The 14,994-nt window shown below is 43.4% G+C and overlaps 1 protein-coding gene across 1 annotated transcript in view; it reads left to right on the top strand.

The window, feature by feature from the left end:
• LOC144145357 (arylsulfatase I-like) overlaps positions 1–12,861 on the top strand; it is a 33,408-nt gene extending 20,547 nt beyond the window's left edge. The window contains exons 7-10 of the mRNA XM_077676929.1: positions 1,632–1,925; positions 5,141–5,411; positions 8,418–8,595; positions 12,591–12,861. Of these exons, the coding sequence (XP_077533055.1) occupies positions 1,632–1,925; positions 5,141–5,411; positions 8,418–8,595; positions 12,591–12,716 (869 nt within the window). The 3' untranslated portion in view covers positions 12,717–12,861. The remainder of the gene's footprint in view (positions 1–1,631; positions 1,926–5,140; positions 5,412–8,417; positions 8,596–12,590) is intronic.
• The last annotated feature ends 2,133 nt before the right edge of the window (positions 12,862–14,994 follow it).

The raw sequence follows: 14,994 nt of genomic DNA, 5'->3' as shown, positions 1-14,994 counted from the left end.
CCCACTTTTTCAGGCTAATTTTACTATATGCAACGTAAGACAAGCTTCATGCACCTGCAGGCTCTTATGGATCGCAACATAATTTGGATGAGTAAGGTTGGCGAAGAAACTTTATTATCAGTGGAAGGCCGGCAATTTTGAAGTACCTTTTTCTGTCTTCGGACACATTTATGCGCTTGTTTGCTTGAAGCTTTTCTCATTCGTCTTCGTTGAAAGGATTGGAACATTGCGGTGGTCTATGTTTTTGACTTGGAGAGCACCACTGGCCATACACACTTCACAGCGGAAGTGACACTGATCCCTTGAAAGCACCAGGGAGCGGATCGGCTGGTGGGATGATTTGAGTGTGGCTAAAGCACATCTTTTCCGGGTCCCACCCCGCTCATAGCAGAAACTTCACTTGCTTTCTTTTCCTCTGGTGGCCATATTGGCTCCAGCACCTCGTCACAAACACAAAAACGAACTAGGAAGAAACGCAGAAAGTGTGTGTTTGGCCGGATTAGCGAGACAAACAAATCGCTGTTTATCTAGAACCGACGCAACGTCACCCCTCCAGAATTAGTTCCTAGATTTCAAGCAATGACGCCAGAAAACAAGTTTTCCGCTACTGTAATCGCAGTCAAATATCGGCTTGCAACTGTTACCAAACATAAAACAGCTGTTTTGAGTTATACACCGCAGCGGTTCGTCCAGTTTACCATACGCTTTCCCACTTCCGAAAATTTCGTCACCTTTTTTTCGTTCATATGAAGTACCTCTGGTAAACAGACACACGGTAACTGGGCTGATCTTCAAAATACCATTTAACAACCAACACACCGATTTTGATGACGGCCATTTTTTGGCCGGTGCTGGCGGTAGAGGCACAACCTGTGGCGGTGGAGGCAGAAAAAAGAGCGTTCAGCGTGCTACTGATAGTAATAACTCGTGACATGGTTGGTGGCATTCATGTTTAACGCCATGCCTCTCTAGTTTTATCCGCGGATGGGTACAAAAATCGAAAAAAAAATATAATATTTTTTTGGGTCTCTCTTTTATGCGCAACGACTAGGTAGACAATATAGAAGTTTGCGCCTATGTTTGAAAATTCTCCGTCGCCCAAGCTTCGTGGTTTATCCACCTTCAGAGACGGTAATGGCTTCTGTTTTCAATCAATGGACAATGGCTGAGGTCAGTGGTAGTTCCATCTGGACCTTTTGGAACCATTTTCGCAACATCTTTCGGGTAGACTTTTACAGGAAAATGTTTTATTGTTGCGCACTGCTCATTACACGTTTGGGGCAAACAGGTAAAATTTAGTGGCATTATAAGATAATATAAAAAGCTGCGGCACGAAAATAAAAAAAATATCTCTTGGGAGGAACAATGATTCTGCCAGGTATTTTTTTTTTTCAATTGCTGTTGTCATGAGGGTTGAGTCGCCGTGGGGTTTACACCGTTTGATATGCGTTGCTGACGAGCGAACGCACTATATTTTTATATTGAGCCAAGGAAAAACTTTTTATCATCCTGCTCGGAGAGCACCGTTATGTTGCATTTGGCTGGAATTTTATATAAATGCGCAATGCGCAAACTTACTGCCCAATTTTTTTTACTAATTAGCTTTGCATGCTTTTATTTCCTGGCTATAGCACTAATGGACACTCTGGACGAGTCTGTGGGCGTGGTGATGGAAACACTCTACGAAGAAAACATGCTTGAGAACTCAATTGTGGTGTTCTGCAGTGACAATGGGGGGACGCCACTTGGCCCTCACTCAACTCGGAGCTATAATTGGCCCCTGCGGGGTGCCAAGTTTGGTCTCTGGGAAGGCAGCACCCGGGTACCAGCTTTCCTGTGGTCTCCACTGCTTGCCAAGAAGCGTCGAGTGTACAAGCAGCTAATGCACATTACAGATTGGCTCCCAACGCTCTACAGTGCAGCTGGTGAGTTCTACATGCTATGTCAAGGGGCGTTGTGGCGCCCCATTGATTCGGTGAAACGGTAGACCACCTGAACCGTCAAATTCTGTAATTGGCTGAACAACACCTCAATCTCATGATCTCAAAACTCGTCACAGAAATATTTGTGCGCATATGGGAAACCGCGGTGGAAGATATTAAGCATATACTGATTGTTGCAGTTCGATGAGAACGGGATCTGGCTTCGTGAATTTCTAAATGAGATGAAGCAAAGGAGGGAGTATTCGACACAAGAAAAAAAAACCACGCCAGACCCGGCTCACTAAGAATAAAGTCATTAAGGGCCCACACCACCCCTGTGGAAGCTGGAATAACTTTCCCCTTCAAAAATTGTCGGAGCCACGTGCATCTGCTTACGTGCTATGAATACAAAATCATTATCCCAATGAAGGTTGCGCGAATCAGCCGTGACCCTCTGACGAATAATGCCATCTTCCCTGGTCCGTCACGTGTGTGAGTATGTAGGAATGGTGGGTGGCAATGTTTAAACAGCAGCCAACTGCAAATTAATTACACGACTGTACACTTCACAGTTCTGATCGGAGCTTTTCTCACCATTAGCCAATTACCCTCAGTGCAAATACGACCAGAGCGAAGACCTTTTGCAACACCGTACTCAGCAATTACGAAATTGCATTAAGGTAGTTTGATTAAACAGCATGACCCCCAAACGAATTTGCAGGGACACACCCCCAGCAGAAGTGATATTACTTACTCATTGAAAGCATTTATTCAGACTTGATTGTATTTTGCAAGCCGAGTTCAGCATGGCGTATACGTGTCGGGAATCTATTAAGACATTTCTCTGTCATGCGCACTCCTGGCTTCCATTGCTGTCATTCCGTTGTTTTTTTTAAATGATGGGATCTGGCGTATCGCGGGCATTCGCTGTACACAACTCCATGTTTTCTGCCTCGGTGCTTAGGTGACATTGCCTCATTGTACCGCAGTGGTTCACTTGTATTTTTCAAACCAGATTCCCTGAAAGACCAGTTGCAGCCGGTGCACCAAGACATGCTAGGATAAATCGTGCATTGAAATTATATCGTCTTTGAAAGGCGATCAGCGGTATGGTTTTTCCCTAAGCTAAATTGTGTTGCGTTTTTTGCTTCAAAACAATAAGATTCATATCTCTTCGTTAACCTTGTAGCAGCCAAAAAAACTTGTGCACAAAACCCTACATTTAGAAACCCTCTGCAACATAGGTCATCTCCGATCAGTTAGAAATTTTGAATAGGGATGTGGTGGCATATGTTTTACACACACTACTAACTTGTGTGTGCTTTATGTCTTCTTCTTAATGATGCCGATGCGAGGATGCCAAAGAAGTTGCGAATAAATCGGCTCCCACTAAACTCAAACTCCAAAAGCATACGTGGTGTTATTGGTGTTCACCAACCAATTCTTTCCGGCTTCGTTATACATACTGCCGTTTCAAGAACTCAGACCAATTGAACCTTATGCCTCGAGCATGAAAGATGTGCTTTGCGTAGCAATGTGTGTTCTCTACAATAAGTGGTCGCATTGTGGGCCGATTTTTTTCAGTCTTCTACTGTATTTCCTTTTGATAGTTCTAGCAGAAGCCGCTACTGAGCTTGGACAATTGCTGAAAACATAAAACGCTTTGTTTTAAAGCACCATGACATTCTTATTCGCAATACCATTAACTGCATCTGTCTGTTGACGTCTACGTTTGCGCAAATACGACGGTGCTGCTCCTATCTCCTTCACGTAAAATTACCCATTACTGCAACAAAGAGTGAAGAGTGGCTTCATCTTCTTGTCACGTCCTTCCTGTGTGTATTGTCTTTTTCACACAAAGCCCGTGTTTATTCACCAAGCCAGCAACAGGCCGAGAGGACTTTGGGTCTGGCTACATTCAGCCAAATTCCAGTTTAATGAGTGTGCTTGCGGTTTGATGATGGAAGAAAAGGCAGGTGCATTCTCTGTCCTAATTTTGTAGGCCCAGGCGACAGTGGCAGGAGCTGGCACGTATGCCAGCATAGTTGCTGCCTTTGTCTCTGTCAGCTGGGTGCGCAATCAAAGGAGTGAGGACCAGTCTCGCTCTCTTTTTTGTATTGTGTTGGGCGCGACACTTCGCGCTGCTCTTTCACGCAAGTCACGCTAGGAAGGCAAAAACTAAAGTTCCTCTCGCGTTCTTTAGCCGAGCTACCATCCGATAGTGCAGTCGCAGCGCCCCTCGTTGTCCGCACGCCTACTCCGGCCACTGTCCCCTTGGCCATAAAAATTTGAAGAAGACTGTAGGTGCGACAAGGAATATGTGATTCTGAGATATGCTTAACTAATATCTGTGCACAATATATTCACCGCTGTATTACAGACTCAGCGCGAGCGAAATCCGCAAGAAGGTTTTACAAAACCAGTGGTTCAAAATTGGTAAAAAATAAAAATGGCTCAGTGATCGTGAGGCTTTTCACTAACAGCAACTGGCCGCTTTAAAAACAGTAGAGCGGGTTGATCGTAAATCGTGTTGACAACGCAAAGGCCTAAAATTAGACGTATGGATGCAATAAAGAGTAATTAGGAAGAGAGATTTATTCGGCTTTATTAAGAGAGCATGTAGAAATCTCAATACTCGTGAACCAGATCGCATAACATAAACATGTGTTGTAGCCTTTACTCCTCTCAAAGAATAGTTTCCAATTGCAGTGATTAGCTTTAAGCAGTTACGAAAATTAGTTTTTATAAAAGCGAAAGATTATTGTGCATTCACTTGTTCTTCCTTTATCAAACTTTAAAAATACAAACAACATGCTTTTGCTTAGCAATTATGACAGTTAAAGATCCGTTGCGTGTCTGTAACGTGATTGATGTTGCTGATAGACATGAAGTATTCTCTTATGTGCCACCAACTTTTTGTGGTAACAGTTGATGCGCACTGCTCTCTACGCCTCCATAAACCTCTGAGAAAAACAGTCAACGCTTCGTCGTGTAAAGAAAGAAAGGCAAAACATCAGTTCTGAGCTCACGCATCGGTTGCAGATTTGTCGGCTTTTGGTAACTTTGCAGTACAGCAATAATTTGCACAGCTTCAAGGCATAAATGATGTTAATTTTGCCTCAATGTCTCCCATTTTTATTTTGACAAATTTTTAATGGGACAGCATAGGACCTGCCAGAGAAAGGTCTGTCTCACATTTCACCACTCCTCGTCCACAGGTGGAAACGCAACCAAGCTGAAAGGGAGCCTAGATGGAATTGACATGTGGCGGCATCTGTCTTTTGACTTACCGTCACCTCGAACGGAGATGCTGTACAACATTGACCCTATCGACAAGATGGCAGGACTTCGACAGGGAAACCACAAGCTTGTGCTAGGCACGTATGAAAATGGGGAGTTTGACGGTCGGTACATGACAACCGGAAATCCGCGGCCACACAATGATCTCGACGAGCTGACGGCAAACTCAACCGTCGCGCAGGTGCTCAGGTAAGTGTTCTACAAGGTGTCCAGTAGAACTTATAATTAAAGCGTAGCAGGGTGTCGCGGTGTTAGGTAGCATCAAAACAGGGCAAGGGCTATTACAGCTTTGCTTTGGCAGCTGTAGCAAACGTGGTACGTTAAGGGTACCTTGGATATTTATATGCCCTCTGGGTGAATTTTTGCCTCCAGATCTGTGAATTCCGGTACTGTTCTTCTATGGCTCCTCACCGCGGAGCTTGAACACAATTGTTTTATTATTGCAAAAACCATAAACGTATTACAATGAGAAAAAAATAAACTGCAAGACGACTCTCTTACGCTATTGTCCAACTCAATCTTGCCCCTCAAAATGGGTAGGACGCCGCAGACGCAGTGGAAAGTCTGTTCTACTCATGTTTCTTTAGTGCTTGCCTCATTGGAACAAAGATCACTCTTTATGGTTGTGTTGTCAAATTGGCACGCTGTGATAATTAAATTCTAAATCAAGCTAAAAATTTTAACGTTATGGTTGTTCACAAAACCTGTTTCGTTTATTCACCTGAATACCAGCTTCGTTCTATCAGGTCTTCGTCCTGCAATTGCCAATATTTCTGATTTTCTCGTAGCTAGGTTGTTACTCTTCATATCTACAATATTTTTGCGACATACCAGCGCTTCACTCTAAGCTATTCTGCCCTGTCTACTGTGGTTTACCTATTTGAGTGGTATCGTTATTTTTTTCTCAGTTATACGCTAATTCTGTGCTGCTGTCGTCACAATTCATGCCCCACCAACACTACAAAAACTTGGAGAAAGGTCCAATAAGATTTTCTGAAGTCTTTCAATTTTTCAATGCAGAATGCTTATTCGCAAAAGAGAACATTTGACAGACCTCTGTTTGGTTGGGTAGTTACTAAAGACAAATTTAATTAGGCTTCAAGCCATTTTGTCTGGAATGCCTATTCGCATGTGCGCCAAAATGCATTATGGATTTCTGTTTCTTTCTTTATGTTAATTTCACTGCAAAATATCCTAGACCACCACGTTGGAAATTATTGTAATGTGACCCAAAGCACGGCAGCTCGCCTGCTTCTGCCGGTTTAAGGAAATTTGGTTAGCAATATCGTGCTCAGCGTTTACGTTCATAAAACCAGTTCACCATTCACACAGTGTCGACATGCTCAGTATCCTATCGAAGCATTACTGAATCTGTTTTTATAAATTTACTTCTATCAACTCTTTAGGCTATTTTTAATAAAGTCTACTTTGAAAATAACGTGGTAAAATTGCGTTTGATTCCCCGCTATACGTTTGAGCATTCAATGTGCTTAACGACGCTCCGTCGCTTCTGTTTTGGCTCTGTATTACGCAATACCCCCTATCCGACAGATCAACACCCTCAGTGGTTTTCAATTTCCGTAAATATATGTGCTATTAAAAGCTTAAGGGTGCCTCTGATGAATCAACTTCGCTGCCTCCGCACGAGAGAGTTTTGGTGCTAAGCATTACAAGTTTGAGCTGCTGAGGTGACCAGTCTATGACCAGGCAGGTTAAGCGTCCTCAGTTGTGACAGTCAGCTGACTGCAACCTCGGTAGGGTAGTGTAGCGCTGACTGCGTTTTAGGGATATCAAAGCCGTCACTGTTTCAATTAACGGCTGTGGGCAAATGCTACACCCCGTAGACAAAATCATGCGCTGTGCACTAAGTACTCTTATATGACAGTGAGCCTTCCAAGTATGGTGTTTACTATTTTCTTTTAATTTCACTGGGGTGCATTAGGCTGTACGGTGGCAGCAACACAATGTCTGTAGCCCTGAAATTCGACATGGTAGCCAAGAGGTAGACAAAAAATGTGCGATGGTTGGAAGTGTAAGATAAAGAGAAAACAGCCCTTGAAATATTGCCATTTTTGGGACACTCCTCTGAAGCAAACTCCTCTAAACAAAGCAAATTAACTGACTTGCACAAAAATCAGTTTAGTCTCACCTGCAAGTCCAGCGCGCGGCTTCAGGACTCGAGGATACACCACTGAAAATTCTTGGATCCGGATAAATAAAGACGGACCCCGTTAAAGCCGTGCTGCATTTGACTTACAAATGCGCGCCAGAGACATGTATAGATGGGCCAAAATGTAATCTGAGCGTACTAATGTTACACGTAACCGCTAGGGGAGGTGGAAAGCATATGTATGGTAATACAGTAAATATAGGAACAACTGAAATGTGAATGGAACATGACAAAGAAAGATGGAGTTGTTTGTGCCCGTGTGTGTGCACGCATATAAGTACGCAAACAAATACGCACAAATCGGAAGCAGCTAACGACAGATGTAGTGCTGTATGAACTTCAAGATGCGAAGCGGAAAATTACAATCAACGCTTGCAAAGAATCGCGCAGACCCATTTTATGGATCTATGCGTGTAGGCATAGGACGTAGGTAGTATAACATGTAGCTCAGCTTGATTACTTACATGAAGGTAAGAGCTGTTCACAGTAGCTATTGCTAAAAATATTTTACGTCCCCATCCTAATTCTTTAGAAAAGCCTTTTTACTGGTTTTATTGCCACGTTAGATGATAGCCCAAGCCAGCTGGAACCAGCTATCGGCGGTTCCAGCGTTGTTAGCTGCAATGATACCGCTTTGCTTCATTTTAGTGGCAAGACGTAACACTCCCCTTTTATAAGGAAAAATTTCAATGCAGTGCATTGATATTATATTTTCGTTTATGCATCTTTTGCACTGCGGCATGATAGAAAGCGAGAAATATCTACAGCTTTCTTCATCGCGATAACCTTCGTACTGGTACACCATGGCTAGTTTCTGATAATCCGCTTCAAGTCTAACTACGGCGTTATGCGTTCTATGCAAGCTATAGCAGAGATCGCACATTAGTGTAGTATGCAAACGCCAATAAAATTTTGTTCCCAGGTGGAAACTGAATACTGCTTTAGTCATTTGCTTTCGACACTGCGGTGGTAATTTGGATGCAACTAAACGCGCTATTCCAAGACCCAATTCTTTACAAACGCAGGCACTTCTACGGTGTCGACGATCTCCAGTTTCCTCCAGACTGGCGTGAGCACGCCATAGTGGAGTGCGGAAGGCAGGGAGATGACGGGTCCAATTTCGTCAGCGGGCAATCACCCTACCTGTTTGACCTGGCGAAAGATCCCTGCGAGCTGTACAACCTGGCCAGCAGTAACCCAAAGGTAAAACAGGCTTTTCGGGATGAGTCCTTCCGGGCTAGACATCACTTATTTCTAGTTTATTAGCTACATTTAGCGGACGTTTTGTTTTTAACAGATTGATTGTCTTTGTGCGCAAAATTATGCAGGAACATCGTTAGGGCAAAGCTTTGGTCATGCTGCTGGGAAAATGAGGTGGCAGGGGGTCATGTTGGGGAATGGATAGAAGCCCACTGCTAGGCATCGCAATGCCTTCTATACGAATGTTTCTACTTGCACAAAAAACACGTCGCAGAGAAAATTTTATCAAGGTTAAATGCCTAAAAACTCTGCCGCACGTGTTTAAACAAATTATAGTTTTGAGAAAGATGACTTGCATACCTGGACGGTCGGAACGCTGGTGCAGAAGAAAAGGATGGAGTGGCTAATGATTGGATTTACACGACAGGTTAAACTCCACTAATCTCTCTGACAATGAAACGCTGGTGCAGAAGAAAATGATGGAGTGGCTAATGATTGGATTTACACGACAGGTTAAACTCCACTAATCTCTCTGACAATGACGGTGGTATCATGTCTGCTGCACGTGCTGCTAAAGCAATCCTGACAAGTGTCACAGGGAGGGGGGGGGGAGTAGAGCAAGTTCACCCCGTTGCCACACAGGATTGTTTTCATTTCCGGACGAGAAAAAAAACCCGCAAGAATGATCCAAAAGGCGATGGTCAAGGTTTTCGAACTTCACCCTCGGAAGCCCCGAGGCCCAGCTCCCGACGCTGCCTGTAGTCCCTAAACTTCGGTTAAGCTGGGGTCAGAAAGACACAATACACGAAGTTCATTGTGACTTCGGTCGCACTCCTTGAACAGGCAGAACTCCGACGGCGCTTTAATACACAGAAGCGTTTTAAAACCCTACTGCCTTTTTTGAGCAATTTTTCGGCCATACATTTTCATCCCAGACAACTTTATTAGACAACGCCTCACATGAATCTTACCCACATCATGGTGCTATCCTTCACGATGATTCCGACGTTGCACACTCACCCCATGATGCTATTTGCAATAAAGACAAGCGGCTCGTCTGTACATTGTTTAAGAGAGGTTATTGCTTTTATGACTCTTGTGAGAAGAAAATAACGCAGAAGCTATAAATTGTTGCTGCACGAGTCACCACACACCTCTGGTTAGGGTAAAGGTCACCGATCACCTAACAGCAGACATCAACATATCACCATCAACATATTCAGAATTGCCTAACAATAAGCCACCTTCCACAGCGAATGGTTCCAGTACACTCTTAGTGCCAAATAGGCGCAGAAAAGCCAAACCAAATAAATACGTGTGCGTCGATATTTGTCACCATACCGGCTGCAAAAATACTAATAGCTCACGTAGGTTTACAAAAGATTATCTGCAGTTTTGCAAGTATTTTTAATAAGTTCGGAGCCTCTAGGGAGTGAAAATAATGAACTCAAAGAAGTTATACAACTGATCTTGTCTTCTGCCCCATGCAGAAGGTCCATGTGTGTGGCCCAAATGAAGAAGTGTAGATGTGTGACGCAATATTTGTGGAATATGTATTTCCCCTCTTTGTGGTTAGGCTGGATATACACTTGAACATAACATGGACAATCATTACTTGAGTACCTATCTCAGCGTCTACGATACTGTTTTGAGAGACGCCGGAGGCGCCGAGTATTTGCAAGCGATATTGTGGGCCAGGCGCCTATTATTGTTTTATTTTCTGCGGTGCTCCAGCAAAGAAAGATTTCATGGTCAATTAGAGTTTAATGCCTGCCAAGCGGTTTTATTTCTATGATAATTTTCTTACGCATGGTAGGATGAACGGTAAACCGAGTATTTTACTTTTTTTAGAAATACACGCGCCAGTCACGCTCACCGTGCAGCCGATATAGTTGATTGGGCGGATGGGTTTATTTTGGTGGTCACTTTATGTGAACGATAGCCTTTCTTGGTTCAGTTGACCCGAACAATTCTGGCCTTTTGCTCTTTTTGTATACCTGTTTGGCTGTCCCTGGAATCAGCCATCCGGCCAAATGATAAAAGGATTCATGAACACGAAGTTTATGCACGTTGGGCGTTTCCAAACCACTAAAACTGGGCAGATACCTCATGCATTTGAACCTCAACTTTTGATGAAAAATAAACTATTAGGCATATTTGAAGCAACCATCAATACAAAAACTGTAACTGGCACAGTTCTTTTAATTAAACTATACATTTTGGTTGACATGAGTGATACAACAATTATTCCGCTTTGAAAACAGTCTTGCGAACCAAAAGTTCATACATAGAACTCGACGTATGTGCCTTTTTACGATGTTCGAAGTTCGACATTATCTAAAGTGGTACTAGATGTCGCGCTAGCAGTGGAACGCACGAAATTGAATTACCTTAAGCAAACATCAGCAGTGTTTATTGTGAGAGGAGCGATCCGTGAGGTGAAGCGCGTGAGAGGTGCACTGCAAATAGAAAGCCTCTTACGTGACAGAAGCGGCAAAGGACCGCCGTCATTCGTCGATATTTGCAGCGAAGTGAGTCTATTGGGGTCGTTCATTTCGCTCATACAGGCGCCGCTAGGGAACACCTTTCTGCCTATATAGTTGACCGCGTGGGCAGGTTTAAGTCGGTAGACACTCTTTGTCGAGGCTAATTGGGCTCGTATTCTGTGGGCGCCAGAAGGGTACGCGTATTCGCGAGCCTACTCAAAAAATCATTTGGTGTAATAGCGGGTGAGCCATGCGCGAAACTATATCTTTCACCAAAACGTTTCGAGCGTAAAGTTTTTTTTTTTTGGACGAAGGGGCGCGATTTTTTACGGAGCACGATATTTTTTCTGCTGGGAGAGCTGCGATGAATTGTGAACATAAAGCAGATGCGTTTTGTTTGCTCCAAAAAAATCTTCTCAGAGATTTGCATGACCGTTATATATATTCCTCCGATCGTCGTTCCTACAAGTTCTTGCCTAAGAGCGCTGCTTCGCTCTGTAACTTTAGCGGCTGTGTCATTAAAAACGACACTGGCTTTTTTCGATATAATGCTGAGTGATAATGCAAGAGTGACAAGAAGGGTTCTCAAAATTAAAACCGATATATTATATTTCTTTGCCATGGCATGTGTAATAAAAAGAGCAAAATCATGTTCCGTTTCAGACAATACAAAACAGCTCTGCAGTTGATGTACTAAACTTATGGCTTATGTGGCTTAGTGCAGTGAAACTCGTCCATACGTTTTTCACTGCACCGGAGAAGCAAAACGTAACAAGCAGAAAAACGCAGCAGTGATGAAACCTTCCAAATTAACGAAAAAGTGTACAATTACTTGCAATCATGAATTTATGTAACTTTGGTTTTCTAACCTCAAAACACTCGAGTATGTCGGATTGCCGCTTTTTGCAATCACTGGAAAAGAGCCCGCGCGGCAAAGCAAGGTCCCTAGCAATGCCGACGCCCTTACGCGCTGGCTGCGTGTCTACTGCGGTTAGTATCAAGCTTTTACTGAATGAAAAGCGACCCCTGTTTTCGCGACGCCACCAAGGCACAAAAAACGTTCCTTCTGCAAGTTCAACGGTGTTCTCAAAGCTTGAAGCGCATGATGACGACGAGAGTGCGTGATATTTTTGCGGTGGTTCTTTATGGCAAACAGACATTTTCGGCGTTCCGAAATAAAACTTCCGTTGTAAGCTAAGGTGATAGCATAGAGTAAAAAAGGCCGTCTAGTGGTGATGAATTGTACCCGCGTGCGGCTTCATTCAGTCAGTTTTATAGGCAAGCCTGGCCAAGGCTCGTCAAACGTCCAAATGGCCGTCCACGCATAGCGGCTTTGGTGTGCCAGATTACCGCGAATGATCCGGGAACGTACTCTGGGCCGCGGCGGATATTAATACATGACGGTGTATGTGAGCTCGCCGGGACTAGACAAAAACAACGTAGCAGCAGGAAAAACGTAGCACTGAGGCACGTACTGTATCTTGAAACATTCTCTTTTGGTGATGCGTGCAGTTGGTGGCAACTCTGCTGAAGAAGTTGCGACTCTACGATGCCACAGCAGTTTCGCCCAAAAACGTTCCCGCGGATGAAAACGGCTACCCGGAACACCTGAACGGAACATGGGCGCCATGGATGTAACGCCATACGCTTCTCAGAAAAAAAATATACCTGGTTCACCTATCCACACGATGTCAGCAGTGAGGCATGTAACCAACACGCAACAAGTAAAAGTGCTCAGTTTACAAACTACCTCAAAACCTCTCCCTCAAAATACCCGAATAAATGTTGCTTTCAAGCCCTAGTGCATTCCGTTTTTTTTAGGTTCTGTAGTGCTGTTAGTGAAAACGTTTCAGTTATTGAATTCCTGATATAAATCAGGTGGGAGAATTTTTGAGGTAATTCATTATTGCTAGAAAAAAATCAAGATTGACCATTGGGGTTGCAAGTAGTAGCTCTCGAACACTTTCACGTAGCCAACACCCGACAATGACGCAGGACAAAGAAAGTAGAAATACCACAGCACTGATAGTGTAGTTCTGTAGTCTTCGAGAAAACCGCTATATTTCAGTAAACGAGCTCCAATGTGTACGCCACCATACACGTATTCCTACGACAAGTTGTGTTCGCTACCGGCCAGATGGAAAAAGTTGCGAATTTTCGTGGCACGTACTGTTTTGAGTAACGCTTTCCACCGGTTGAACCTCTGAATTGATGAGAAGGAGTGCGCATTCAAATTAAACATTTTTCTTAAGGCCAATGTTTGGATTGCTTGGCGGATGTTGATTCTATCTATGCGAGTATGTTTATTTTCGCGTATGCTTTTCTTTGGTCTTCTCCCTCCTGCCTATTTCATTTTAAAAGGAGGGTGCCAGTCCCCTAAACAACAACAATAAATAAATAATAAATAAATAAATAAATAAATAAATAAATAAAAATAAAAATAAAAATAAATAAATAAATAAATAAATAAATAAATAAATAAATAAATAAATAAATAAATAAATAAATAAACATTAATCAATAAATAAATGAAGGTCGCCACAGTGGGTAGAAGTTACACCTGTTCCAGGGTGTCGTACACCAGTATGACACAATTGAAGGGCACACCCTGAGTGTTCGAACCCGTTTTGATATGGCCATTTGGAAAGGAACCTACGTGAACGTGGTGAGCTGCCAAATATTTCTCCCATAAACAAAGCATTACCGTTATGGCTTCAAAGAGCAGTATCAATTCGAAATTTGTTTTGTTGTATTTTCTGGCATAATATCTTCTTACCTGTTTTGTCTAGATTTAAAATTTGCAGAATTTAATTCACAGTTGGGTCTTTACGTAGGCTGCTCTTCTAGATATCTTTTCATGAAGTGGATTACTCTTTTTACTTCCTACGGCACGCCAATTGTGCACTATGCTCTATAAACGTAGCAGCACTGGCAGCAATGAGGGAAAATATTATGAGTAATTTTAAGCAAGTACCTTTGGGTGGCTCTATATTCTGCGTTTCAGTGAGCAGACGTTAACAGAAAATACACCAAAAATAGTGAATAACTTTCTATTCCGCCGCAGCTCAGCGTCTGCACTGTTGTAAAAGGAGAAATATGAAGTGCAGTAAAAGTGTATACCTGCACGTTAATTTTCATGGTTAGATAAACCGTACCTAAATGCACCTATTCACTGACAAATATGCATTTGGCAGTGGTTCTTTTTGCCAACTGCTAATCGCACGAGGAAGGCCCGGCACCATCGCAAGAGAATACGAAAAATCGAAGAAGTTGGCTTAATTGATGCCCTGCTTTGTGTCTCTTCCGTAATGTGGAGACTATTTGTCTGAAGTTTACAGTAAATATTATCTTCGCTGTTGAAACTAAGCAATATTTTTTTACAGAACCAGCCCCCTTTTCTTTGCATGGCCGCTGCAGTTCATGAGGCGGCCTGCCAGCACCCAGAGTTTATTAGCACCTTCTGCTTAAGCGCTGGCGTGACCGCCGCCGTGGTAGGATGCTCTACAGCTGCTGGTGACTGATGGCTGCAATTTGCCTTTGCAACCCGTATTAGGTGTCGGCCAACTACGACAACAGAGGGCGAGATTCTTTTCTGGAGAGGAACTGTTTTTGTGCCCCAAAGACCCTTCCCAGCGTGGTTGGACGTATCTGGTTTAACCTCTCAGTTACCCGCGACGATGGGCACTTCCGGAAGAGGGAGCACTTTATAGCTGCGTTGGCTGGCTTCAGGGAGGTAGGCGAAGAGTGAAGAAAGAGTAAACAGAGAGTGAGAGCGAGTGATAGAGGTATTGAGAAGCTCTGATGCTCGGTGTGCGGTGCACAGACTGGCCGCCTATTCTCGCAAGTACTTTGCGCATCTATTCGCTCTCAATGCATCTGTTAAATGAGGAAATGGAACCCGCTTTTACTTTCGCCG

The sequence above is a fragment of the Haemaphysalis longicornis genome, unplaced genomic scaffold (assembly GCF_048455015.1).
Source record: "Haemaphysalis longicornis isolate Haplotype H1 unplaced genomic scaffold, Haemaphysalis longicornis Haplotype H1 scaffold_7, whole genome shotgun sequence".
Classification (NCBI taxonomy): Eukaryota; Metazoa; Arthropoda; class Arachnida; order Ixodida; family Ixodidae; genus Haemaphysalis; species Haemaphysalis longicornis.
This window is presented reverse-complemented; position numbering and strand designations above follow the sequence as displayed.